Source organism: Gallus gallus, chromosome 8 (genome assembly GCF_016699485.2).
Source record: "Gallus gallus isolate bGalGal1 chromosome 8, bGalGal1.mat.broiler.GRCg7b, whole genome shotgun sequence".
Classification (NCBI taxonomy): Eukaryota; Metazoa; Chordata; class Aves; order Galliformes; family Phasianidae; genus Gallus; species Gallus gallus.
In genome coordinates, this window is record NC_052539.1 from 2,316,078 (window position 1) to 2,343,189 (window position 27,112).

At 44.8% G+C, this 27,112-nt stretch overlaps 1 protein-coding gene across 3 annotated transcripts in view; it reads left to right on the forward strand.

The window, feature by feature from the left end:
* Positions 1-23,163: 23,163 nt before the first annotated feature.
* DENND1B (DENN domain containing 1B) overlaps positions 23,164-27,112 on the forward strand; it is a 144,476-nt gene continuing 140,527 nt past the window's right edge. For 2 of the 3 annotated variants that reach the window (XM_040704777.2, XM_040704778.2), the window contains exons 1-2: positions 23,164-23,370; positions 25,761-25,825. In XM_040704777.2, coding sequence (XP_040560711.1) covers positions 23,354-23,370; positions 25,761-25,825 — 82 coding nt within the window. In that variant the 5' untranslated portion in view covers positions 23,164-23,353. The remainder of the gene's footprint in view (positions 23,371-25,760; positions 25,826-27,112) is intronic. The other variant, XM_046944991.1, reaches the window with a different exon arrangement.

A 27,112-nucleotide genomic window follows, 5' to 3' on the forward strand; every position in this document is an offset into this window, starting at 1 on the left:
CTGGCAGGGGGACATCCTGACCCAGGGCTGCACACCTGCAGCACCGAGCGTCCGGGAGAAAGTGCTGCAGCTTTGTGCTGCACGGGAGAAGCCATCGCAGCTCAGAAGCTCTGAGTGGTGTCAGGACAACTTCTGATTACAACAGTAGCTTTGTCTCTGTAGAGAGACTTGCTGCTGCGGGAGGAAGCTGAGCTGGTATTTGTCACCTGTGGGTGGTGCCGTCCCTGTGATAGGGATGGTGAATCTTCTCATGTCACTATAGGCTTTCTACAGAAAGCAGAGCCTGTGTGTCTGTATGCATTGCCATACCTTGCTGGGGTCCCTCGCTGGGGCGCAGCGTGTCGCTACACTGCTGATCTCTACAGCAAATTGGATGTGCTTCAGTGGAGTTGCTCCAATTTATGCCTGAACAGAATTAGGCCTTCTACATGGGTTGGGTTCAAATTATTGCTTGTCACAGCCACTGTGCAAAGTCATCTGATGTTAATTCTTTGGAATACTGGGAATTGTCTGTGCTCTCAGCTTGTCTTTTACTGTCAAAGAAATATCCCAAACTGAAATACATCCAGAGCCCTTGCGCAGCAGCTCCGGCTTCTTCCTGCAACTCAGAGAAAGGGAGAATCTCTTGCAGCAAACGGTGAGCAGAAAATAGGCTGGAAAGAGGATATGAGCTGTAGAATGTTAAAAATTCATTCTGAGCAAAAGAAATAGCTCATGAATGCTTCTTTGAAGATTATACGTACAACCATTTTGTGGGAATTGCTGGGCTTAGGCTACTGGAAATCACTGTTTACAGGTATGTTTTCCACTGGCCAATTACTCTGCCTGTAAATGTCTTTTCATGCCTTGTTTGCTGCTGCATTACTTCTTACACTATGTTAGGGACCCTTCTTGCTCTGTTTTGATTTTTCTTAGTCACTTGTTGGGTGAAAATCTTAGGGAAAATGGTAACACGAGACTGTAACTTGGCTTGCAGGTCTAGAAGGGCTCTCCACAGAAAGCAAGGTGAGACTTGGAATAGGGCCTGCAAGTTCAACTTGATGGCTGAATCCTGTCTATGAGTCTGGTCATTTAGTGCGGGAAATGAATGTGACTTATAAGTGACTGTATTCACAACCTGAACCACTGATTGAGCACCTGGGGAAAGGACCAGGCCAGCCTTGGGAGCGCAGGTGAAGGCAATTCAGCTGTGTGACCAGAAGGGGTGGAGCCTGGCTGCACCTCTCTTACACCTCATTTAAGGGCTGACTGTTACTGGGGAAAAATCTCTTTCTGGAGATCCCTTCTTTGTGGTGTTTTTGTCTGGGAGTCTCAATGTTTGGAGATGGGTGAGTTGTACTTTTGTCCTTTCCTTGTAGCATCTTCCTATTGCGCTAGTCTCCTTGTTAATCCTTGTGTATCATCATTCCATTGCGTTGATCTTTCTGATTGTTACAGTGTCATTTCAAATAGTTTTTCTTAAGTAAAAAATACTTTTGATGCTTTTGGTTCATTATCAGATGGTGTAATATTGGAAGGCTAGATACATGCTATCAGTTACAAACTCTTGCTTTTAAAAGTTAATGTTAATTTTGAGGAAATCCTGTATGCAAGTCTCTTCAGACCTTCCCTATGTCTGCGTTATCATTTCCACGTCCTTAGCATGCTTTAAAGGACTGTTGTTTGAATCCCGTATGAGTAGGTACACTTGAAATGGCAAGAGACACGTCAAAAAGGCACTTTATCAGTTCACAATGGTATAAGTTGTCTCAGATTTGTATGTAGTGTAAAATGTATTTACCAGAACATATTGCTAGCAAATAGTAATGTAAGATTTTGGTGTTTTCTGTAAGAATCCTTGTTTTTCTGATGAAACAATCTTAACGGTTTCTCCTAATTAGAGAAGGAAATGCATATTTCAGGTGGCTTTGTGCCCTTTTATTCTTTGTTTCAGCCCTGTAGTCATGGTGCTTGAGCAGCTTTGTAAGCCATGCTGCTGTTCTAACAGTGGTGAGTGGTGAAAGGCATGGACTTCAGCAGGTGATCTCTTTAAAAATATTAGTGAAATTATACATGTGCCAGGAGTTGAAGCTGTATGAGAGCTGGTCAGATCTTCTGAAGAGTTTTGGGGTTCTTTAGCACAGCACACTGTGAAGATGCCTAGCACTCAGCAAGCAGCTCACTGAATCTATTGTTGTAACTGAGTAACGACTCTAAAAATTCCAATGTTACCTTTGTCATTAATGTTGTGTGGAGAAAATGCAGTGGGATAACTTCTGGGATGAACTTCTCTCTTTGGTCTACTGTATCCATAGCTTCTATTGAAGGTGCTTTTGCTGTTAGATTCTGCATGCCTACAGGAAGCACTAGTGGATGGCAGCATGTATTTTGGGAGTTCCTGCTTATTTACAGCATGTTCCAGTCATCATCCCATTGACTCTCACCAGCCATTCTGTCACTGACCTCCGGGGTTTTGTGGAGCAGTTAGTCATCCCGGATTAGTTAGCTCTGGCTTGCTTCATAGGCTGAGGTAATGATACTTAAGTTTCCCAAGTCCCCACTAATGTGCTTGTAGGCAATCTTTGCCACTGGTGGAAAAAGTGAATCAAGAAGCTGACCTTCCCGTTTTTTATTTTTCTTTTCTGTGGGCCTTAATAGTTGTTGGCTTTTTTCAGGAAATGTAGGGGAGAGCCTGCACTGAGCTTGAGAGCTGTAATAACAATCTGAGAAATTGAATGTCTCCGGATTTGGAGTATTTTGACTACTAAACTCAAGGTTGGAGTCAAATCAGAAGCTTGCCTCAGGAGTGATAAAAATAAGGGAACTTCTGCTGTTTAGAAAATCAAAACCAACTGTTCTATGTGATCTTCCACAGCTGTGATGATCAAGGAAATGAGTGCTTTCAAGAGAACCCATTGGGACACACTCCCTGGAAATGCTGAGCAGTTACCTGCGTGCAGAGGCAGCCTTGAGAAACTGGACGTTGCATGTATGTTTGTGCTTTCATTCTTATCTGTGGAATGATTTGGCAAAATCTGCTCAGCCCTGGAACGGATAAACTTTTTAAACTTTTTGAAGCATTTAAGCAACTTAACATTGGAAGAAAAAGAGCGGTTGATATAGGGCTGTGGTTGTGTAGGTTAGAGTAAGGTTTGGACACCAGAGTTCCACTGTAAGGTGGTGTTCCCATGCCATCTGGAATTTATGCATGCTACAGAATGATTGATAGCATGCATACTTATCCAGCATCACTGGATCTCAGTGCTAGTAATAATAATAATAGTAGAAGTTGAGTGTAGAGGGCCCTGGCTATAGAGTTAGGAGTTACGGGGATTATTCTGCTTCAACTCGTGGATGAGTTGAGGATATGCCAGACAAAAATGTTTAGTTGCAGATTTAAGAAAATGAATAACATCAGTGTTAGAATCCTTCCTGAACCACCGTTAAGCCTTTAAGAACTAAAACAAATGTTACCAAAACAAGAAAGCCCAAAACAGATCCCTAAATTTTAAGGCCCACTCAGCCTTGGGTGGAACTGAGTACAGCCTCATCATCCATTACATATTACAGCGTGCTCACTCTTATAGCTGCAGGTGATCTAGGTGCTCTATAGCAACACCTTGAAGCAATTTTATTACATGTTGCACTGTTTAAAAATAGTAGTGGCAGGGACCCTTCACACAAATGTAACTTGACAAGTGTTCCAAATTTCGGAACCTCGACTTTTTTGTGGTTGGACATTCATGACAGATTTTTAGCAGGATACTTTTCTCTCTAGGTCTGGCTCCCAGCTCATGGAGATGAGGGGCAGTGGGTTCCTTGCAGTGCTCCCAGGAAAACAGTCATGCTGCAGCGTGACAGCTGAACCTTGACTTGGGGGGAGCTGCTCAGTCTGGTAGCGCACTCAGGGCTGCCATAAGAAAATTGCATTAGAGCTTATCAGATGTACAAATTAACATTTAAGTAAGGATATCTGGGGAGGAATCTCAACTGTATCTTCCATTTTGGGAGTAAATTGCTGTTGATATCACTATTAAAGCAACCAGTGTTCTGTAGGCCTGGTTATGCTTACAGTGCTAGTGGTAGAGCACCTTTTATCGCCCCTTTGGTGACATGGCAGCAGCAGGTTAGTCCCACAGCCTTGCCTAGCCTGCTCTGATGGAATTCTGGTGCCTGGTGACATGCAGGCACTGCCCTGAGGGCAGTTCCACAGCTCCTTGCTCTGTCAGCCAGCATGTAGGAAACTGACTGTGACATTTCTGCACTGGAACAGAATTAAGCAGTGAAACTTCAAAGCTGCCTGTGAAATAGTGTTTTTTCAGCTTTGCTGTGTTATATGTGGAATTCATCCTCCCTTTAGCCAGTGTGGGCTCCTCCCCCAGCTGGGGCTGGGCTGAGCCTGGCATGGCCATGTATGTGCTGGGTCCAGCCTGGTAGCACAGATGTTTCTGCCTTTATCTGGGCTCAGCAGGGCTCAGGAGACTGGTTTGAAAGGTGATGCCAGAGTGGGGCTCTGGTGGTACTTTGGAGCAAGGCTGCTGGGCCTTTTCCTTGCAGCAAGTGCCTGGGTGGGCTCCTCTCTCTGACGACTGTTCTAGTCAATGCAAAGTGCTCTTAAAACAGCAGCTCAGCTACTGACTGGGAGCTGTAATTTAACTGTTTCCCAAAGAAACTACCAAGGGAACTATCCTTTGCTCTCAAGCCCACCGTTCTCAGCAGTGACATTCAGTCCCTTCCAACTCCTGTGGAAAACTCTCCTCACTGCTGTGAGAGGTGATTCTGCGGCTCCTCTGCCAGCGCTGGAAACTGGCTGGCTGGGTGCTGGCTTCATTAAACAAGTGTAGAAAAACCCTCTTTCTATAAGCTTCTTCCATGTGGTCATGCTCATTTGCTACCAGGAAAGGTGCAGTTTCCCTTCCTTATCACCAGAACACCACTGCTAACACAAGGCTGCTAGGCTCCTCTTTGCTCCCCATGGTGGGAGTAAACAAAGTCATGATGCTTTGAGCTTTCTTTTTACTAAGGATCTTGATTGGTTAACATTAAGGCTTCTGAAAACCTTGTTAATAGGAGAATATGCTCATAAAAAATCATTTATAATCCAAAGCAAGATAGTAATCCTTAACAACTTGATGTGAAAGGATGCCTGCCTGCAAGGTATGTGTAGGTGTGCTTAAAATCCTTGGGAATATGGAAGAAGAAATCTGGGCCTCTAAATCTGTGGAAGAATCTGCTGAGTGCAATGCAGACCTTTCACTGTTAAATCAGAGACATGCATTAAACTGTCAGGCTTTTGACACCTGGAGTTCATAAGAGTTAACAGCAATTTGCTGGTGTGTGCAGACTGTTTTCCTGTTTTCTGGTGGCCTGGAGAAATACTAAGCTACATATGCTACGTAGGTGCTTTTTTTCCCCCTCTTAACCAATGAGAGATTTTTGGAGTCTGATTTCTCCATCTAGTGATAAAATGAAGTGGTCATTCAGCCAGAAATGCAAAAGCAAAAAGTAAATGATGACTTAGGAAAGGATTAAAAGCATGTAGTTCTCAAGCAGTGTGGAAATCTGCATCTGTGTTGAAGTGATAACAAGCCTAGTGCTTGTGCGAGCTGCTTCCTTTCCAAGTCTGAGGAATCTATCCCCGGTTCTCCCAGACCCTGGGATAAGAAGTGCTTACCCATGTCAGTCTTGTATTTACTTGTCTATGTTGCAATCTAGAACACGTGGTCTTGTTTCTGGTTGCTGAGCCTGAAATCCCAAGCTTGGTCTTTGAGCTGGGCGGGCTGGCATGCCACACAACTGCGGGCACGGCAGTCAGCTTCACAGAGCCCTGAATGGCAATGCAAATGTGAAAACCTTTTGCAGGACTTGAAATGTTGATTGCATTTTTATTGTATAGGACACTGGAGACATTGGAGTCATTCGGCATTGACTTCATACTGGCATACTTATATTCACATTTTTCTGTATATGATACAGCCAATACATAAATACAGGAATAGGATCAGGAAATAGATATTGAAACATACTTGCCAAAAAGCAGGGATGACTGGAACAGATGACTTGGTTCTTCAGAGTAATTTTGTGCATTTGGGGGAATAAAGGAGTAAAGGAGAAAAATGGTTTACGTGTCAGTTATGTGAACTCAGCGATGAAAGGGCCAGAAAGCAGTGTTACAAGCAGCTTAACCCAGTCAGCAGCACTTGTGCACTGTGAGAGGTGATGATGATAAACTTGGCTATGGAGATGATAAAAATTCTGCAGCATAGAAGACGACGGTCCAGAGTTACCAGGTTACTGGACTGAAATCAGAACTGAAGCTGGATGCCAACAGGATCAGACACTTTGGCTCCACAGAAGAAAACTGGGCAAGAATAAAGATATTTTCATCCAAATGCCATGGCTTCAATCCCTGGATCTGGGAAAAAAAACAAGCATAAGAACTTGGTTATTGTTTTCCCTGAAGATGTACTGTACAACTTGGTAAACTGCAGGGAAGTGCATTTACTTATTAGGATATTTAGAATAGGGCAGAGCAATAGGCTAAAGATAGGAGCCTGAGATGGAGGTCTGGAATGACCCTTTCTGTCACTGTTTGGTGCCTTGTCTATCCTAAGCGATGACAGTTGTTATCCTTTCACAGTTGATTACAGCACTAGTTACGTGTTTGCGCTCTCAGTCCCTACTGTGAGGGCACTCAAAACTCTTCAAGGAAACTTAGTTTCTCTCTAAACCTACATGAAGCCTGTCTGTTTTTAACCCATCTGCTCTGTTGCTGGTGATATAAATTAAGGTAATAGCTGTTGTTGCCACTGATTTCCAGGATAGTTGGCAAAAGTTGATCAACTGTCCTCACAGCCTTTGTTTTATTGAACTGGTTGAACCACTGGCCAGCCTCTACTGGAAGGGCATCACCTGATGCGAGACCACCTGTAAGTGATGCTGGTTGTTGTTTTGTTTTATTTTTCCCAGTTATGTCAGCATTACCAGTTTGTGTTAGTTTCAATGCTTACTTCTAAATTTTTTTTGGTATTTGTTGTCATTTGACTGCTTACAAAGCCCGTTTCTAAACTTTCCCCACTTACAAATGCCAGTCAGATTCAGCACATTTCATTTATGCCAATTTTAAAACTCCTTAGTGTGCATATTTTTGCTTTTTTCAAGACAGTTTACTTAGCTTCTCTTCCTTACAGTTTGCTCCTTTGAAATACAAGTCATAGGTCTACATTTATTTCTGTTACCATTTAACCAGAGTTGACTTCTGATTACTTAATTCAAAATGGTTTTGTATGCGCACCTGCTCTATAGCATCTTTTCTAATGTGAAGTTAAATATAGCCTCGTATGTCAGCTCAGTAATGATTTCATGAAGGAATTGGTCAGCTGCCATGTTTAGGCATAACTTTGACAGGTCACTAGAAGAAAATACCAGTTCTTACAGCTAAGATGGCGCATTATCAGATTCTGTTAGTATTAGCTTTCTAATAACAAGAGTAGATTTCAGTAGCAGGTTATCGTGGTCATCTCTCTACAGAACTTGTTGTACTTCCATGTTTAAACAAAACTTTTTACTTCAGCTGTTATCCTTATGTCTTCATAGTTTATTTCAGTGTTGGTGGATAATAGTTTTCTTTCACAAACACTGTCTGTAGGTACATGGCTGTGAGTTAAGATGACACGTTCCCTAGGTTTGCAGTAACTGTATATCACATACATCATCAGGAGGGGCGGCACAGATCTCTGCTCTCTGCTGGCAGAGACAGGACCCAAGGGAATGACAGGGAACTGCAGAGGGGAGAATCAGGTGGGGGTTAGGGAAAAGTTCTGCCCCAGAGGGCATTGAGAGTGGAGTGGGCTGCCCAGGGCAGTGGGCACAGCCCCGAGCTGCTGGAGTTCAAGGAGCTTTTGGACAGTACTCTCAGACATAGGGTTTGGATTTTGGGTGGCTCTGTGTGGAGCCAGGGACTGGATTCAAGAATCCTTGTAGGTCCTTTCCAGCTTGGGATTTTCTATGGTTCTATGTGTTTAGTCACATTTTAGCAAGTTTTTCTTTACTTTTCTTTTGTTCAAGTTTCTTACATCGTAAAATGACAGTAAAAGCAGGAATCCATTTAAGCCACTCGAAACTTGATTTACAACCTGGGTGTTTAGTGTCTGTTTAGAAGTTAAGCTTGGCTGCTGTGCTTCTATGCACGGCAATCAAGTGGGTCTGTCAGATGTGCAGCCTCGCTGACTGCGATGTGGGTATGTGCTGCCAGAAGTTATCTATGGAAGTGAAGTCATTGGGTCAGGCCTCAAGCTAGCACCCGCCATCTCTGCCTGTGATCTGAGGTGGCCTTAGAATGCTTTAAAATCTATCGGTGTTAATTAACTTTATTTTATCCCACTGACCTAGTGGGAAGACCTACTGAACATTGGAGAGCTTGCAGGAGGAGCTACCTAAGTATTTACCTAAGTTCTGTTGAATTTAAAAGAAGCTGTTTTGTAGACAAAATAAAGCACTTTTTTGTGATGGAGTTTGCTGACCTGAAACACCAGGGCAGAAATGGCATCAGTCTGGTCTCTGGTTGCCAACATAGTGCCCTGCTCTGTACAATGACTTGTTTAACCTCCCAGCTTTACAATCTCTTTTTAGTGAATAGAATGTAATATATGCTATCTCATAAAGGTAGTATGTTGGGATTAGTTTCTGCTGGCGGCTGAATTCAGCAGATGAGGAGCTTAATAAATCAGGCAATCTAGACATGAATTTCAATCAGGACTCCTCCTTTGGGACTTCTTTGGAAGGCATGTACATTGAGACGTTTTCTCTTGGCTTATGGTACAGCAAAACTGCAGTATAAATATTAGCCAATCAAACTTTTTTAGCATTTTTAATATGCCCCGTCTCTTACAGAGACTGTTATTGCTGATGAGATGATCAGAAAGTTGGGCTGTGAAGCATAGAATGCTTGTTCCCTATTGCTGTTGCCCAGGGTTAGTACTAATTTGTGTTGTGATTACGTATGTGGAGACCCAGCTGCAGGTTTACAGTGGAGCTCCTGCGCACTGGTAGGAATCTCTTGGAATATATCAACTATATTAGTTTATATCAAACAATGAGGACTGCTATTCGTGATGCTTTTGGTCTTCATCATGGCTGTCAGCTTGATATCCATTGAAATCAGCTGTATAGAAAGGCCTCATAGCCTTGGGCATGCAGGTGGGGCAGAGAAATCCAGGCTAGGAGGCTGCCTGGCAGTGGAGTGTAAGCAGAGGCAGGGCTGTTGAGTGGAAATCATGTCTGGGTTGCCTGTCGTGTTGGTTTTTTTCCTCATGGTCTCAGGGAAAAGAAAGATAGTGCCACAGGCTTTGTCTATGCTTTGTTTTGCTTAAGAAAGGTCTGCAAATCTGTAGCATCGCTCCTCACCATAAACAGTAGGAGCGAGCTGAGATGTGCCTAAACTTGCCCCTGCGGATGGTTTGTGTATGACTGCATTGCCCTGGTCCACTTAGAAAAAGTTGTAATTACTGTGACGTGTTGGAGCCTATCTCTTAATGATCTCTTGAGCCAAGCTAAATGCTAAAGTTAAGATTTTAAATGTGTAGCAATTCAGATAAATGGGATACTGGAGTTATTCCTGAAAATACTTATGCCTGTACTTGACCTCAAGCTTGCACATAATTCCATTAACTTGAGCTGGACTATATGTATTTCTAAAGTGAACCACCTGTGTGTTTGGGAAGAGCAAACTGTTAAGGTTTTCTGCTTGCAGAATGTTATCCTGTGACTAAGTCTTTGTGTATCATGCTGTAAATTTACCCTGAGGACTGCCATAAACTCAGTGCTTTTAAAGAATGTATTTGAAGAGCTCTAGTAGAGTCTCAAGGCAGTTATAATAGTGTGCATTTGATTTACAGCATGCCATTGAATTAGAAGGGTATTTGAAAGGGGATTTATGTTAAAATAATGTAGACAGTGATTTAGAGTGTGGATTGTGGCCATGAGTATGGGCAAAACAGAAGAGTTCATTGCAGAAAACAGCTCGTTGCCTTCTGCGGAGAAAGCACAAGAAGAAAATGTGGAAATTGTCAGCTTGGCTAACTATATCTGTCAACTAAAAATACTGGTCAACACATGGCTTTTTCAAAGGAAAGATGATTTTCAGCAACATGGTGTGTAACCAGCACTGGATAGAATAATCAATGAGCTGGAACAGTGATTTGGAAGGGTGAGCCATGGAATCCAATAAGCCAGTTGGGACAAGGAGTCCAAGAAATAGACTCTTCTTGGAAAATGACAGAGCAGTCTGGCAAAAAGAGCTATAAACTAGAGTAGAGCTGAGAATTTTGCCAAATTCTTCAACAATACTGTGATGGCTCCTGAATAGGCACATGCCTTGACCCAATAAGTAAGCATTTGGGTTTTGGACAAAAATGCACAAATGAAATCTTAAAATAATTCAAAATGTACTTTTTATAACTCCAGAGCACTGTCAGTATTGCTTTTATAGTTTCTTATTGGGAGCTTAAAATGCAAAGTCAAAACATCAGCTGGCATGAATCACCTGACTCCTGGGAAGGGAGACTGATGGCAGTGATCTGGGGGTAGTAGATCTGGGGCAAAACCGGTCTCCTTCAGCATTTCTCTGACCTGCCTCTAGGTGCAGGCTTACCTTGGAATTAAGGTAATTTAAATAACAACCACGGGGCTGTTCTGAGAAATGGACAAACGTTATCAGTACAACATTGGTTGTAACATTATCAGTGTTACAAGCGGATGTTAAAGCATGCTCGTGTGTGCAAAGTGGAAACTATGAAAACAGCAGCCCAACAAACTTCTCAGGAGAGAGAGAGGAAGGCTGCAGTGACTCATTTGGTAACAAAGCGCATCTGAGCACAAATTGTTTCCTGTTACTGCACAAACACCCTTCAGTGTCTGAAGGTGTGGTGGACAGGAATAGGGTAACCACACACAACTTTCTGGTTTGGAATGCTCCCTCTGTTGCAAACAGCTAATTTTGGGGCTGCCAAATATAACAGTTGGCCTCTTAGTTTTGGGTTGGCTTTTTTTGGTGGTAGTGCTCAGAAAACAACTCAGCAATGATCTTCAATGGGAAGTTGGGCTATGATTCCCTGCTGACTGAATCTGATCAGACAGCTTCGCCCATAAAAAGATCAGAGATTAATACTTACAGCCCATAGCCTCATCTTAAAATTCGTCAGATTCACGGGGGAAGGCAGCCCTGCTGTGTAACAGCAGTCTCATGGGTGAAGGGATTCACTCCCCAGGACTAGTCTGCAAGGATACAGTGGTTAAAAACTGATTCAAGACAAACACTGAGGACAGAGAGGTCTGTGCAGTGAAATGATGCATGGAATATGAAGGGGGTGGGAGTTTGGTAGCCTTAGATAGGAGGCTGGGGGAAGCTTTCTGAGCATCAAGAAGGGGTAAAGGCAACTGTCTCTTGGAAACTTGACGAAGACCTTTGTGTTCTCCTCTCCTGTGCCTAGAAAGAGTTGATGGTAGGAGCACTAATGGCAGACTGAGGACAGGGAGCTACCTGCAGGAGCAATCTGCCAGCAGAAGAATATGGAAGAAATAAAAGCACTGAGGAAAATAATTCTGTCAATATCTGGGGGAAAATACCCCAAAATGGGATATCTTGGTAAGGCTGAGGGGAATGTAGTCAGATCAAGATACCTTCTCTGAATGTTAAGATAGTGTAATTTGGTAACGTAAACATCTTAACCCAAAATGACTGCACAGTTTATGAACAAGAAAATATTCTGTGAAGCATTAAATGCTGATTGGCTTTCTCTGGGTAATTTATTAACATTACAGGCAGAGAAAACATTTACAGACTGTGAGTATTCCTTAGATAGAAATGAATAGTGAATAGTGAAATCTGTAGGCATGCTAAGGACAGAGGAGTTCTTTTTTTAATTGATTTATTGTAATGTGTTAAATTTTTCTATTTCTGCATATATTACTATTGTTTCTTGCTATATAAAAGCATACTGACTCTATTACTGTCAGAGAGCTTTGATAGATTCCCCCCCCCCATAGTACTTCAGGTTATATTGTTTTTTTCTCAAGCACCCATTCTCTCAGTGATGTGACTCTGCTAATCTCCTCTGTTAGAGGAAGAAAACAGCAAATGGGTAGCAAAGGAAGCAAGGCAGCAGAGAGAGAACTCAAGAGCAGGTTGCTGTTTAGCTGTGCTGTCCCAGTTGCTCAGTATCCTATCTGCCTTGCAGTACTGCTGTAGTACATATGTTTTCAATACAGCTTCTTCTAAAGCTGGGAGGAGATTGCAGATTTGGTTTTACAGCATCAAGGAAAAGACTCTCTGTTGGCAGATAGTTCCATGGCCTGGTTCTGCAAATACTTACTCTTGGATGCTTGATTATGAAAACAGTCTCCAGGAAAAGGGGGAGGGAATTAACTGAAGCCCCTTACTCATCCCCAGTTAGTTGGCTGGTGTCAGTGTGGGTGACTGGGTAATGTCTGGGAAAGCTGAAGAGAAATGCAGCTGTGGCAGCAAAACCTGCACTGCTGTACCCCTTTAGCTATATTTCTGGGGCAGCACACAATTTGGGGGACATGGATCTGTTTGTATATTAAAAGCAGCTTGCGTTGGTTCTCCTGAAAATGCCCACATCTGTCAAAAATACCCATTAGCTTCCTTAGCAGGCCTGAGTTACTGCTGATATAAATCTGTAACCAGATGATAATAAAAGTTATCAGTGGGCAATTTACATGGAACAGAGGCAGTCTTTCAAAAGCAGCAGAAGCAATGCATAGGCAGTTGAATCAGTTTATGGACACCACTGAGTACTTCAAGCATCTCTTGCTGTGTCCATTATAAAACAGCTTATGTGACATGAGCAGATGGATAACAGGACATTTTGCACTGTATGTAGTTTTAACATACAGAAAACAAGCTGTGTTGCATCGGAACTCAGTATACCGTGTTTCAGGCAAAACTGAAGTCTCTTGAAGGAGATATTGCAGTTTTGAATGTGTTTGATTCACTGAGCAAGTGCCTGGGACAAGCCTTCAGTTTTAGCACGGAACAAAAGAAAAAGGACTTGTTCCTTCAGGTTTTTCAGTTCTTTATTAACCATACTGAGTGACAGATGAGACCTAATTGCTATCCCAAGTTTATAATGGGGAGAAAAAATTATTTTGCAAGATTCCGCCTGCATTTTGTAACACTTTTGAGGAACTCTCATATGGATTAGATCTTGTGAGTCTGCTAGTGGCTGATGTGTTCTTGGAGAAAGAAAAATGACACGTTGTGTAAAACTATTCCCTGCGTCTTCCCACTTGCCAAGCACAGTATATGTTACTGGAGGGGGAAAAAATGGAGTGCAAAATAGTTTGTATTTTAATAGGAAAAGTGGAATGAATGGTTGAAATTGTGGTGTTGTGAGTCATTAATGGATATGTTTATGTGAAGTGTAAATGATGGTACCGGGAATATTTATTTAGCTATCAAAAATATTTTCACTTGGCAGATTTCAGATCAACTGATCCATACTCTGTGGAACAGGCCCAGCCCTGATGAACTTATACAAACTGAGTGTTAATAATCAATGCCAGATGAGATGAGCAAACTGTGAGGCTCTGAATGATGACAGCTTTCACAATGCTTTTTGAAATGCTCATAAATAATTCTTTGACATAGAAGTAAGGTAAAGCCTGGACACAAAACTGTGTTTAACCATAGCATCAAAGGAGCTCAGGCATTGGTAGAGCAGTAAGAACATGCTGCTGGACTACTTGATACAGTGTGGTGTTAATACAGACAAGGTTCTTGAGTGTTTCTTGGGTTGTTTTAGATATTGCAACAGAACAAAAAATTGATTCTTGTAAGTGAGCATTTAAAGATGATTCTTTAATGTAGCCCATCAGTTCTCATGCACTGCTAAAGCAAGTTTTGCAAAGTTCATTCAGAGATCAACTGCTCCAAGGATGGTAGTGATGAGAAGGATGTTCTGTTCTGACCCTACTTCAGAGCTGGAAACTCATGAGGGACTCAGAAGGGTGCTGCTTTCTTTTTTGACATCTCAACATCTTGCCTTGAAAGCTTGGTCTTGCTGTCAGTGGCACTGGCATGTCGACCGCAACTGCACAATAGTTTTAGCTGCATTTCCTGCTATGCACTTTTGGGTGATGCGATGGTGTGCACAGTGAGTTCTGTCTTGTTTTTCTCCTGAAGTGTTTGTGGGGTTATGTGAGGTCTGAATGGGCAGCCTGTATCCCAGCTTCACCCAGGATGCAAACCCCAAGCCCTGCACTTGTGTGACCTCAGAAATGAGCAGGTGGGTTGTGTTAGGGAAGGTCAGCTGGGAGATGACACCCCACTGCTCGCTGTCACCTCAAGTCTGTGTTGAGGTTTGGATCAGGCCTGTAAGCAGTGACCAGCATCCACTTCAGAACTGGGCAGCAGAGCAGGGTGGGGCCAAGAGTGTGATGCACACGCGGGGTTCCAGGAGCTGCTTTTGTTCAGCCGACAGGAGAGGAAGCTGTAGGGGGAACCTTGCTTCCATCTGCAGCTACCAAGGGAGGGTGCAGGGCCCATGAAGCCAGACCTTCCTGAGCGGGGCACAGAGGTCATGAAGTTAAGCTGAAACATGGCAAATTCCTACGTGACACAGGAACTTATTTTTTTTCATGTGAAGGTGATCAAACATTCAGTGTGTTGCCTGGCAAAGCTGCAGTATCTTTGCCACTGGGGATACTTCAAACAGGACGAGGCCCTGACTAGCTGCTCCACCAAAACCTAGTCTCTGATGAGGTGACCTCTGGAGGCTCCTTTCCACCTGTGGCATCTCGCATGGCAGAGAGATGCACTGATGTGGTATGAGAGCATAAGCGTTATAGGTTTTCACTCAGTAATACTTCTAACTGTCCCAGGAACACAAATGCATTCTGCTTCAGCATCTGTTAATAATATAGTAGAGTATGAAGAAAATGACATTGTAATTGAATGATGGAGAAAAGCAGCAGATGGAGAATTTTGTGCAGAGTAAGTAAGAACAGTATGATTTAATTCCTGTGCTTGTCTGAGCCCCCAAGAACAAAATGGCCTGATTGTTGTGTCAGCCTTACAGTGACCCTTCAGAGCTGCTGAGCAGCCTGTATTCCCAACAGTGAGGGCTGAAGCCCTACAAGATGGCGAGTGGGCTGGCTGTACTGAGCATCTGCTACCATCTTTCTGAATTCATAGAATCAAAGGATCACTCAGGTTAGGAAAGACCTTAAAGACTGAGTCCAACCATGACCTAACCATACTACCTGAACCCTAACAACCCTCCACTAAATCATGTCCCTGAGCACCGCATTTGAATGGTTTTTAAACACATCCAGGGATGGTGACTTAACCGCTTCCCTGGGGAGCCTATTCCAGTGCTTAACAACCCTTTCTGCAAAGAAGTGTTTCCTGATATCCAACCTAAACTTACCCTGGCAAAACTTAAGGCCGTTTCCCCTCATCCTGTCACCAGTGAGAAGAGACCAGCCCTGCTCTTGCTGTAAGCACTTTTCAGACAATGGAAGAGGGCAATAAGGTCTCCCCTCAGCCTCCTTTTCCCCAGACTAAACAGCCCCAGTTCGTTCAGTCTCTCCTCATAGGGCATTATTCTCCAAGCCCTTCACAAGCCTTGTTGCTCTTCTTTGGACCTGCTCCAGCACCTCAACATCTTTCCTGTACTGAGGTGCCCAAAACTGAACACAGTAGTCGAGGTGAGGCCTCACCAATGCTGAGTATGGGGGCAGGATGACTTCCCTAGTCCTGCTCACCTCACCATTCCTGATACAAGCCAGGACGCCATTGGCCTTCTTGGTCACATAGGAGTCAGCAGTGTGCCTATTCAGCCAACTGTCCATCAGTACCCCAAGGTCCCTTTCCATCAGGCAGCTTTCCAGTCACTCCTCCCCAAGCCTGTAGGGTTGCTTGGGGTTGTTGTGACCAAAATGCAGGACCTGACACTTGGCCCTATTGAAACTCATACAGCTTGCCTTGGTCCATTGATCCAGTCTATCCAGGTCCCTCTGTAGTGCTGTTCTCCCCTCAGGCAGATCAACACTCCCTGCTAACTCGGTGCCCTCTGCAAACTTACTGAGGGGGCATTCAATCTACTCATCAAGATCATTCAATTCCCTCAAGTGCATCTTCTCAAATGCCAGGTAGTGGGGAATCTTGTTACTCTTTTGCTCAGAAACTGGACTCACAGCTCCAGAGGTTAGAACAAGCAGCTGGACTTGTTCCAGTAACTAATATCATCCGCTGTCCAATGCATGGCCATACTGCCCAAGGACAGTCTATTGGCCCTGCTTTTCTTGAGCTGTCATGCCTTTCTGACCATCTTATTATAGCCAGCTATTAACCTTAATCATCAGTAAGTATCCAGATAATTGTAGCAGTTTACTGTATTAATTAACTACAGGAGATTACGCTCACATCTGCTGTCCTTAGGATCTCTCAGTTTAGTGCATTTGGTATCTGATCCAGTGGTGACTCAGTGATGGTAAATACACATAGGGATCTAAAACCATCTGTCTGAACTGTTTGTATTTATTTAGCACAAAGATAACTGGGTTGCTTGTCCTAATAAATGTGTATGAAGAAAGCCACAAAAGTCATATGTGATATTACAGTGATTTATTTGTGTTCCAATTGCGTAACTGAGAGAGAGAGAGAGCAACAGAAGTGCAGGGAGTCTTCCTCAGAAAGTTTGCTATACACCTACATTACAATTCACAGACTAAATGATGCCATGATTTTGTTTTCATGGAAACAGTATCAATGTTTTTTATGTTATTAGAGGAAAGCTTCCTTTGCCCTAGAAGAAACCTTGTTGCTAAACTATCTGATGCAATTAATTATGAGTAAAGCACCCACAGCAAAACACAAATATCTCACCTAAGACACTGGCACCATGGGCTCTATGCTCTGTCTGCTACACTAGCATGTGGGCTGGAGAAGTTGCAGGACTTTCTGATGGGGAAGCCTTAGTGCACTTCTAATTTTTTTTGTATGTAAATAAATGTAAGAGTTTGCCACCTCTGGCTATTTTTAAGTCAAATGTTGTAGATCTGGAAAGCAGGCTTTTTTTTCTTTGGTGTAACAAATTTCCATACAAAACATTTGTCTTCTCAAGTTCATATTATTGTAGAACTTGCTGAGGTGTGTTCTATCCTTTCACCCAGGTCAGTGATGAAGATGTTGAGCAAGACCAGGTCCAGTACTGGCCCCTGGGGAACATGACTAGTTACAACCCTCCAACTAGACTCTGTACCTCTGATCACAACTCACTGAGCTGTGCCAGTCAGCTTGTTCTCAATCTGCCTCACCATCTACTCATCTGTTCCACACTACATAAGCTTACCTACAAGGAGGGTGTGGGAGACAGTCTTAAAAGCCATGCCAAAGTCAAGGTACACAGCAGTTGTCACTCTTCCCTCATCTACCCATTTATTCTGGTGGTGACATTGTAGAAGGCTACCAGTTTTGTCAAGCATGGCTTCTTCTTGGTGAATTCATGTTCACTACTCCTGATAGCCACCTTTTCCACTTGCACAGAGGCGACCTACAGAAAAAGCTTTTTCATCACCCTCCCAGGGAAGGAGTTGAGGTTGAATGGCCTGTGGTTTTCTGGCTCCTCCTTCTTGCCTTTCTTGAAGACTGGAGTAACACTAGCTTACCTTAGGTACCTCTCCTACTCTGTGACCTTCCAAAGATAGGATAGAGAGTGTTTAAGCAATCACCTCTGCCAATTTCCTCATCACATGTGAGTGTATCCCATTGGGGCCTATGGATTAATATGTTTTGAGTTTGCCTAGATGATTGCTAGCTGGATCTTCCTCAACCAAGGAGAAGCGTGCCTCTCTTGAATATAACTTTATAAAAACAATTTTCAAATATGGCAAAAATACCTTGTTCCATGGTAGTTTTAATGAGTGCCAGATTAATCAGGTAGTGAACAACCCATGGCATTTAAAATATACGTATGAGAAGTGTGAGGAATATATTATTGCCTAAAGAGAAGAACTGATTTTATTCAGCAAGAATATGTACGTGCTGGTAAGAAACTTTTACTTGCAGATGACCAGAATGAGTGATTTCCTTCTACAGCTTATATGCATGTTGAGATGTACTGTCTGACCCCACTGCTCCACTGAAACATTCATGCTTTACTAGACGTGCACGTGACATCATTTGTAGACAATGGGGCTAATAACAAAAGGTAATAATGATCAGACTGAGGATTTAGAAATACTATCTGAAAACAAATGTTGAGTTAATACAGCTGTATTGTAAACATTGGACCTTTTGAGCATCTTAGCTCTTCAAACTCAGGTCTCAGCGTACATTGATACAAATTCCCTCAGCCTCCTTGTTAAACTTACAATGTAAAGTTTTGCTAGTTTCAGTTTAAGTATGAGCTTCTGATTTCAGAATCAAAAGAAATGACAGTGGTGTGCAGAAAATGCATAGAGGTCAGAGTGTTTCGAAGCAATGATTAGATCTGTAACTAGTCATGCTCATTTTAAACTGGTCTACTAATGTACCATGGTAAGTTTGACAGCTAGATCAGTTGGCCTGATAAAGACGACTTGCCTTCTTGGGCTCTGTGCTAGAGCATATTGATTACAAAGCAGGGAGTCATTATTCCTATCTAAGTAGTGATCTCTCCCTGGGTACTCACTGATTAATTAATGACTCTGTTTACCTGGGCAGCGTGTTTGAGCAGACAGGCTTTGCACGTAGCATTGCTGAGGGTCGCTGTCAGATACAGGGTTTTGGCATTCCTGTCTTTAAAGAAACTGTATTATGAAATGACTTGATGTAGATTTTTTTTATTCATCTTAGGTAAAACATTTTCTCTTAACTATTGTCTCATGCTAGTTTTATGGCTAGGAATTTTAATCAGTTTGTGAATTTGCAGGTTTAGAGGGTTTTGCATAAGGAGATAACATTGTCTCTGCATTTAAAGTTTGGGATGGGTACGCTCAAGATTCAGGCAAAGGGGTGAGAAAATAACCTCTGATCCCATTAAATGAAAAGCTATCTCTGTGAGGTCAGTACTTGGCTCTGAGAGATGCTTTCCAAGTCTGTGAGGCCTGATCAGATGATGACATCATTAGGAAATGCACTGGTAGCAGATGAGATGCATTACAGTAGGTTAATCCTTGTGAGGGTATGAAGGCAAAGAGTGGTCCCTGCGTAGGCAGGCTCTGTGGCAAGTGAAGAAGTAATTCTTGGTGCGAGATATATGTTGTTCATCATACAGATATGTTCCAGGAAACATTTTTGTATAACCATACAATGGGAAATGTTATCATTTCTGTTCTGCCACTTCTGACAAACCTATTGATATTCTCAGGGGGGAACTTTTTTTTTTCACAAACTCTGCTAACAGTTTTGTGTAGGAAATGCCTTTATTGGTTTCAGTAGCATTTAAGGGGAAGGCTTTTGTTTTTCTTTCTCAGTAGTAGTATGTTTTACTGTTGAATGGAAGTGTACCTGACCAAAGAAGACTGCTGTAATGTTTCAGATCCCTTGAGTCGTGAAATGTTCTGGCTTATGGAGGTGATAAGAGATGATGAGTTAGAAGAGCTCTCTTTCTACTCAGAACAGGATGGAGGGAAAAAAAAAAAAATAAAATACAATTTTCATGAAGCCATGAGCGGTGGGGAATCTGACCCGTACGGAGCTGGATTCAGGCAGTGCTCCCTACCCCCCATCCCTGCCATTTCACAGGACTGCTGCAGTTTGGAGGGAGAACCCTGTTCCCTTCATTCCCTCCGAGCTCCTCCCATGAAGCACGCTCGCTTGCAGTTCATGTAGGGAGGATTCAAATCCACTCAATGCTAAACGCCTAACAGAGAGCTTGTTGTTTCCTCAGGCTGTGATCTCTTCCCTTCTCTCTGTCCCCTTTACCCTGCCAAGATAAAATCACCAACTGTGTGTATGTAATAGTTTCAGCTTTAAAAAAAAGTGGTGGGGTTCTTACGTAGCTCTTCCCACTTGCTCCATTCCCAAGTGGCACAATGTGTGGCCGTTCCTTGTCTGTTTCTCATATCCCCTTTTGAGATCCAAACTGCACTCTGCACAACTTTTATAGACCCAAAGGCATGTGGTTTTGATTTGGCAGAGAATGGCAGAGTGCTCCATATTAGAAAGGATGTGGATGCTTGTTTTTGAATTTTGTTTGGTGTTTTTCATCTGCATCTCCTGTTGTTTCCATATTGAATTTGGTCATAAACTAAAATACTTGCTGTAAGTTAGGGTATGTTGAGCAGGAGCTGCCCTGACTCATTTCCATCCTGTCTTTATCTGATGCAATTGAATCAGGTTTTTTTTCTGTTTCTTGGGCAAGCTCTTTCTTATTGAGATGCGTTAATTAGTTTGGGAGAAAATTGAGTCTTGTTGGTCCAAACTGATTTACATCAACACCTCTTTTACTGAGGGCATAGGAGAGCTGAATGGCAGTTATATGTATGTCTACGACCTTTATGGCTGCTCCTCTTTATTACAGCACTGCGAAGATGAATAATTAGTACTCACTACTGGGTAGCTAAAGTTAAGGTTGAGTAGGAATCTGTATCTTTAAATCACATAGTGCTTAGTTGCTCATACCTATAAAAATGAACGCTCATCCTCCCCCACTCTTTGCAAATCCTCCTACAGCAGTTCCTACGCTGACCTTTTAAGGAGAACTTAGGCAGAGCTCAGCCATTTTAGAGTGATACCAAGTATAAAGAAAAATGCTTTGTATCTTCTGGGTTACTTGATGGGACGTTAACTCTGAAAAGCCCAAATATCACCGGTTTTGTGTTCTAATTTGGAAAGGAAAAAAATGTAAAGAAAGGTAAATGGGATGTTCAGAACTTCAGAGCACACTGCACTCATTCTCTGCATAGCTATTACAGTTCTCTTTCAGTTTCTCCTTCTGCCTTAATCCCTTCCCAGGGTTCAAACAAGGCAGGAAGAGGTGGTTTTGAACAACAGCACTTCTCCTAAAACATGGTCTTTCATTAAATAACTAATAAAGTAACTCTGGCTGCTATGCCTGTAAAACAGTCTTGAAAACATGACTCAAGTGTAACCTGGCATAGATGCCTCCTTCAGCTTTCACGGAGCCTGAAATAATGGCTTGGAGAGACGTGAGACTCATCTCCACAGTGGTCTGTCTCACGTGCCCTCTCTTTGGCAGGGCTCTCCTACTCTCACCGCTCCTGCAGGCAGGCTGGGCATGAGGCAGCTTGGTGCTTGCTGAAGGTGCAGTCATTTTCCTATCAGTACCAAGGAACCTACTTACTCTGAGTAAGGAACCCTACCTACTTTCTTCCCAATTGCATTAAAGTACCTTCTGAGAGGTCTGATGGTCATATCTGCCCAGGCACACACCCATCCCCATGGCTGGCAGGGCCTCACTACAGACATCCGACAGGCCTTCAGGCTCTCCTGTTGAAAACACCAGCAGCTTAGGAGAGAGAAAGAAGCTCACAACAGCCTTACAAAATATTTAATGCTACCCAAAATACTGAAATACTAGAAGGCAGTGTGTTCTTCTGGAACACTTCAAAACTGAGTTACTCCTTGAATAAAATGTCTCACTGTTTTGCTAATTACCAGGCCCAAATTCTATTTAGCTAAACTGTTGGCTATTTTGGGCAACAGTAAGTTCTGAATTCTGCATGCTTTGAAGTACGTGTGGGGACAGAGATGGAGGGTGGGAGGGAGGCAAGAGGCACGTGCAGCAAGATGCGAATCCTCTCCATCCCCACTTCCCTCGGGGCAGGATGTGGCCACCCTGTGCTTCTGCACGTGAGTCCCAGCCTGGGGCTCCCAGCCTACCACCTCCCATCTCCTTGCCTGATAGTCCAGATTGATCCTAGCAGAGAAGTTAAATTCTGCATGAATTTCTACAAGTGCCTCTCCTGGCGTACAGCTCCGGGGTGGTGATTTTTGTGAAAACAAAACGCTATATGAAATGCATGGTGATGTGAGAAGGGTGCCAAGCCCCGGACCCCTTCACCTACTTATGCGGTTGTTGCAAACGCTGTCTGTTAAAGATAGCCAAGAATTAATGTAAAATGAAGGCTGGGAAAATAAGTGCTTGAAAATCAAGGAAATCCCCACACTGAGATTTCTGCTGGAACTTCCAGTTGGTTTCATTGCACATTCTCTACGTTTTATTATTATTTTATCTATATCCTGTGAGGTGTGTAGGAAGTGTAACGAAGCCAAGACAATATTGCTTTGGAAAATCCAGTATATGTAATTTCCTGGCTTTTGGTTATTTGATTTTTTTTTTCCTCAGCCGCAGTAAGGCATTAATGCTGTTTTATATGTTTAATATGGAATTGGCCTGTATTTTCCCTATTTTTTTTTTTTTAACTGCTGATGCAGGGATTGCTTCTGGGGGAGCGGTGCAGTGAGCGGCACTGTGCCTGTGGCCGGGCTGCCGGGGCTGTGCTGCTCGCTGCTGTGCCGCTCACTGCTGTGCTGCGGGGGGAGCGGTGGGAGTTTGGCTCTCAGAGCATCGCAGGCGGACGCGGCTTGGAACGCACTCAAGGCGAATGTTTTCTTTTTCTCCCTCTCCAAACTCACTGGGAGTACTCGGGGGTAGAAAGCTTTTAATGTGTGTTTACAGGACTGTGCGTTCGCTCCGACACTTCTTCCCATTGCATTACTTCTTCAGCGCTTTAGGAGAGTGGTTAGAACTCGGTAAAAAGCAAGGCCAAGTAAATTACCGCGGGTTAAATTAAAATTAATGACCTTTAGCACGAAGAAATTAACTTTGCCTTTGAGTGGAGCGAATTCAAAGGGATGGGAAAGGAAGGGAAGGCAGCCGGGCAGCAGCGGAGCGCGACCCCGGGCACCCCTCGGAGCGCTGCCGTCCGCCGGGCCACGGGCGGCCGTTGCCTACGGGGCGCAGAGGCCGCGGGAGCACTGGGCCGCGTTCTGGAGCGCGGCGGCTCCGCGCGGAGCCCGTCCCGCACACCCGCCCGCAGCCGGGGCAGGGCAGCACGGGGCTCAGAGGCGCGCTGAGGCGGCCGCACGTCCGGCTGACGGCGGCCTCGGCGGTTCCCCGGGCGGCCGCGGAGCTTCCTGGTTCCCAGAGGGTGCCGGAGCCGCGGCAACAGGAACTGAGAGACGGGGGGGAGGAGGCGGTGCCGCCGCTCCGTGCAGTCGCGGCCCGAGCCGGGGGAGCGGAGCAGCCATGGGCCGCCGCCCGCCGCAGCAGCGCCGCCGCCCGCCGCCGCGGCAGCGCTGAGCCGGCCCGGGCCGCAGGGTGAGGGCCCTCTCCTCCCCGCCGGGCGCGGGGCTTCTCCCTCGGGGGGCGCCGGAGCGGCCGCCCGAGCCCGCGATGTGACCATGGACAGCAGGTTCAAGTGAGTGGGGGCGGCGGCGGGGGGCTCGGCGCGGCGGGTAGGCCTCGCGGGCCGCCGGGCGGGGGGGGAGGAGGCGCGGGGGAGCCCACCCGGCGGCGCGCGAGGGGCCGGGCGCGGCGCGGCCGCTGAGTGACAGCCGCGCGGGCGGGAGGCGGCGGGGCCGGGAGCGGGGGGCGAGGGGAGCGGGGCAGCGCGGCGGCGCGGAGCCCCCCGGCCCTCAGCGGCGCGGGGGGGAGGCGGCGGCCGCGGCCCCGCGGCCGCTCCCCGCCCCTCCGGCGGCCCCGCTCCTACCCCCGGCTCGCCCCGCCGCGGCCGCCGAAGGGAAGCGGCTGCGGGACGGGCGAGCGGCCGCCGGGGGCGGGTCGTGCCCTCGGGAGCCGCCCGCCGTAAGCCGCCGTGAAATGGTGGCGGGGCGGCGTGCCGCTGCACGGGCACAAAGGCCCCGCGCGGTGCCCGAGATCGATCTGCTCTGCGGCTCCGGCCTTTGTGCTGGCACCGCGCTGCCGCAGGTGTATGCGGAGGGCGAGAAACGGGCGCGGGCTGCCGTGCTGCTGCTCCGCTCCCTGCACGGGAGCCGCCCGTTTGCAGAGCGGGAGCTGAGAGGTGTTACACGCGTATTTCTGAGCTGACAAAAACCTGGGTGCGGGGGGATGATGAATGAGTGGGTACAGAGTAGTAGCGGGAAGCGAAACGACAGTCTGACAATTCTCAGATTACTCTAACACGTTTTTGACACTTCTGAGCATGGTGGGATGTGAAGAGTAAACTTAGCAGCAGCTCTCTGGGGAAGCTGAGCTGGTGCTGTGTGAGATGGGGAGCGTGGCTGCTGGTGCATCCCTCAGGCTGCGCTTTGCGTGGCAGTGCTGGCCTGCCTCCTGCACCTGGCGCTTTGTGGTGGGGCCATCTGGAGACAGGGCAGAGGTAAATGACCTCAGCTTGGGTAACATCGCGGGGAAACGTCACTTCTGTGAAAGGAAGGGTCTTGTGGCTGCTTTTCCAGACAGCCACGCCTCATCACTTCCATCCCAGACCTGCAGGGATGAGAGGTGGCTGTAGTACTGGGGTGCATCTCTGAGATCCTGGGCTTGGGTTTCTGCAAGTCAGAGCAGAATGTGTTCTTCTGCCTACAGGGCTTTCCTAACTAAATACTTTAAGAAGCAGCACAAGGAAAGACCGTGGTAGAGGCGGGTTATGTCTCTGTAACCTCAGTTAGACTCTGACTGTGTATCCTAGTTGAAGTTGGTGCTGAGGTCAGTAAAAGCATGGCCTGAATCCATTAATTTGTGACAGCTGAGGTTTTCCCCCTACTCTGCTGCTGGATTTCAGTCAGAACTCCCTTTAAAGAAACAACAGGCTATTAATTCACTGCACCCTTCAGTTTAAGTGCCAGAAATCTGGGCCTAAATCTTGTATCTTTCACCTACCTACAACCCTAGCTGACTTCAGTGGGGTTCATTACTCATGGAGGGAGCTCAAGTGTGAGCCTTTTATGTGGTTAAATAGCTAATTGATATGGGTGCGGTTATACCACTTGTTTTTAATATAAATAGCAGTGCGTTTGGTAGAGAGAGAGAGAGCTCAATAGTATGGTAATGACAGTTTGAGCTTTTCCAGTTACTGCTTGGTTTGGAATCAGGTTGGGCGTTCCTTGCAATTAGCGCTGCAGTTGTTACTGTCGGGTGTCTGCTGCTGCAAGGCATTGTGTGCGGGTGGGTGGCTGCTGCAGGGCTGGCTGGGGGGGTTCACCATGGTATGATGGAAACCCCAAAAAACTGTCTTCATGTATAAGGCAGTGGCATTATTAGTCAGACAGGCTATCCAGTGTATTTATTTTCCTTATATATACATATATATATATATTTGTAAGGCTGTACATAGAAGCGTGACTTGCTATTTCTAAGGAGGAACCAATGTGATTTCTAATCTTATTTTAATTGACTTTTAATTTATTTTAACGTTTTCTGGACAAATAGAAAAGATGTAGCGCTGTATGTATGGTAACTGTTGAGTCACGGCCTGAACCACTGATTGAGCAACTGGGGAAAGAACCCAATCAGCCCTGGGAGCACAGGTGAAGGTAATTCACCTATGTGAGTGGGGGGGTGGTGGAGCATGGCTGCACCTCTCTTAGACCTCATTTAAGGGCTGACTGCCTCTGGGGAAGGATCTCTGGTTGGAGGTCCTTTTCTTGTGGGGTTTTCCAGATCTTTGGAGATGGGTGAGCAGTCCTTTTGTCTTTCCCTTATAGTAGCTTTTTATTGCTTTAGTCTCTTTGGCATTACAGCTTTTGTATCATCTTCCCACTGTGTTGATCTTTCTGTTTGTTACACTGTAGGAAATGATTTATGCTGTTTGAAGCACCTATGTGATTAATTGTTTGCTTTTTCTAGGGAAAATCCGGAACGTACCTTTGATTTGGTACTGAAGGTGAAATGCCAAGCATCTGAAAATGAAGGTAATAATGTACTGTGTTTGCCAGTATCATAGAATTGAGAGATGGAAAAGGCTGACTTTTTTTTTTTCTTTAGCTTTATGTAATGTGATGAATTGCTTTTGCATTTGGGTTGTGTTAGAAAATGACTGTGGTTGCTTTATTATTGCTTCTAATCTACTAATGTGTTAATTTATTGTTGTCATTTTCTTTATTGTTGTATGATCCCTTTTGGTCGTCTGGTTGTGAAGTATTTTTGTTCTGAGTGATTAACTTGCAAAGCTTGGGCTCCAAGTGGAGGTGCTGCAGTTATTAAGAGAATGTTGTTTTTATGTATGACTTCATTGTATTGGAACAATCGACCCCTGCTTGTTAGTGGACTTTTCATTTAGTCAGTGCTGCAGTGGGAAGAAAGTTCTCTCCTGCATAACAGAAAGAAACCTTTTTTGTAGCTTGTGTTTGGTAGATGCTTTGGCACGATACATGACACAAGCAGTAATGAGCACTGAGATGTGCTTACGTCAGCCACTGGTTTTGCATCTCTGCAGGTGTGCAGTGAAGAGCTCTTGGACTGTGGGATTTATCCACGAAAGGCTTTTTGCATCTCCTATAAACAGGTTGCTTGTGCTGAAATGGAAGTGACCTCTGTAACTTGCTTTGGGGGGACCCCGTTCGTGTTGTCATCCGAGGTTGTTGGCCTTATGGAAACACAGGGAGAGAGGTCTTACTGGGGTCCTGCTGTAGTCCTGTTATCTCACGACAGTTGTGTCTTAATTGCAGTTGTAAGTACAATCAATTACACTTTCAAATTGAGTGTATTTCTTATCCTGCTGTGCTAATGGATGCTACTTCCTGAGTTTACTATGCTGAGTTAGGAGCCAACAGGAGCCCTTGCACACTACATTTACATAACCCCCAGCTACTCCTTTTTATTCTTTCTCCTTTAAGCCAGCATTTCCATTAGTGGTATGAAGGGTACCTGCCTAATATGCCTATGAAGAACGTTTCTGTTGAAGCTAAACAATTGGGGCTATTTAGTTATTTTCCTGGCAGTCCCAACAGGCTTTTCTGTACCTGCTGTGTTGTATGCTATCTGTTATGGATGTCTCAAGTTTCTCTGCTCTTTCTTTCATTTTCTCTTCCTCATAACACTGTTCTCATTCAGTTGTGGAATAACAACTGAAATCTCTGTCCTGCTGCAACCCTCAGTTATTTTCATGTTTTTGTGACCAGCAATATCCTTCCACTGAGTGCCTGCGTTACTAATATGCTGTTGGTATGTTCATGGTTTGGGGGAGTTAAGCTGGCCTC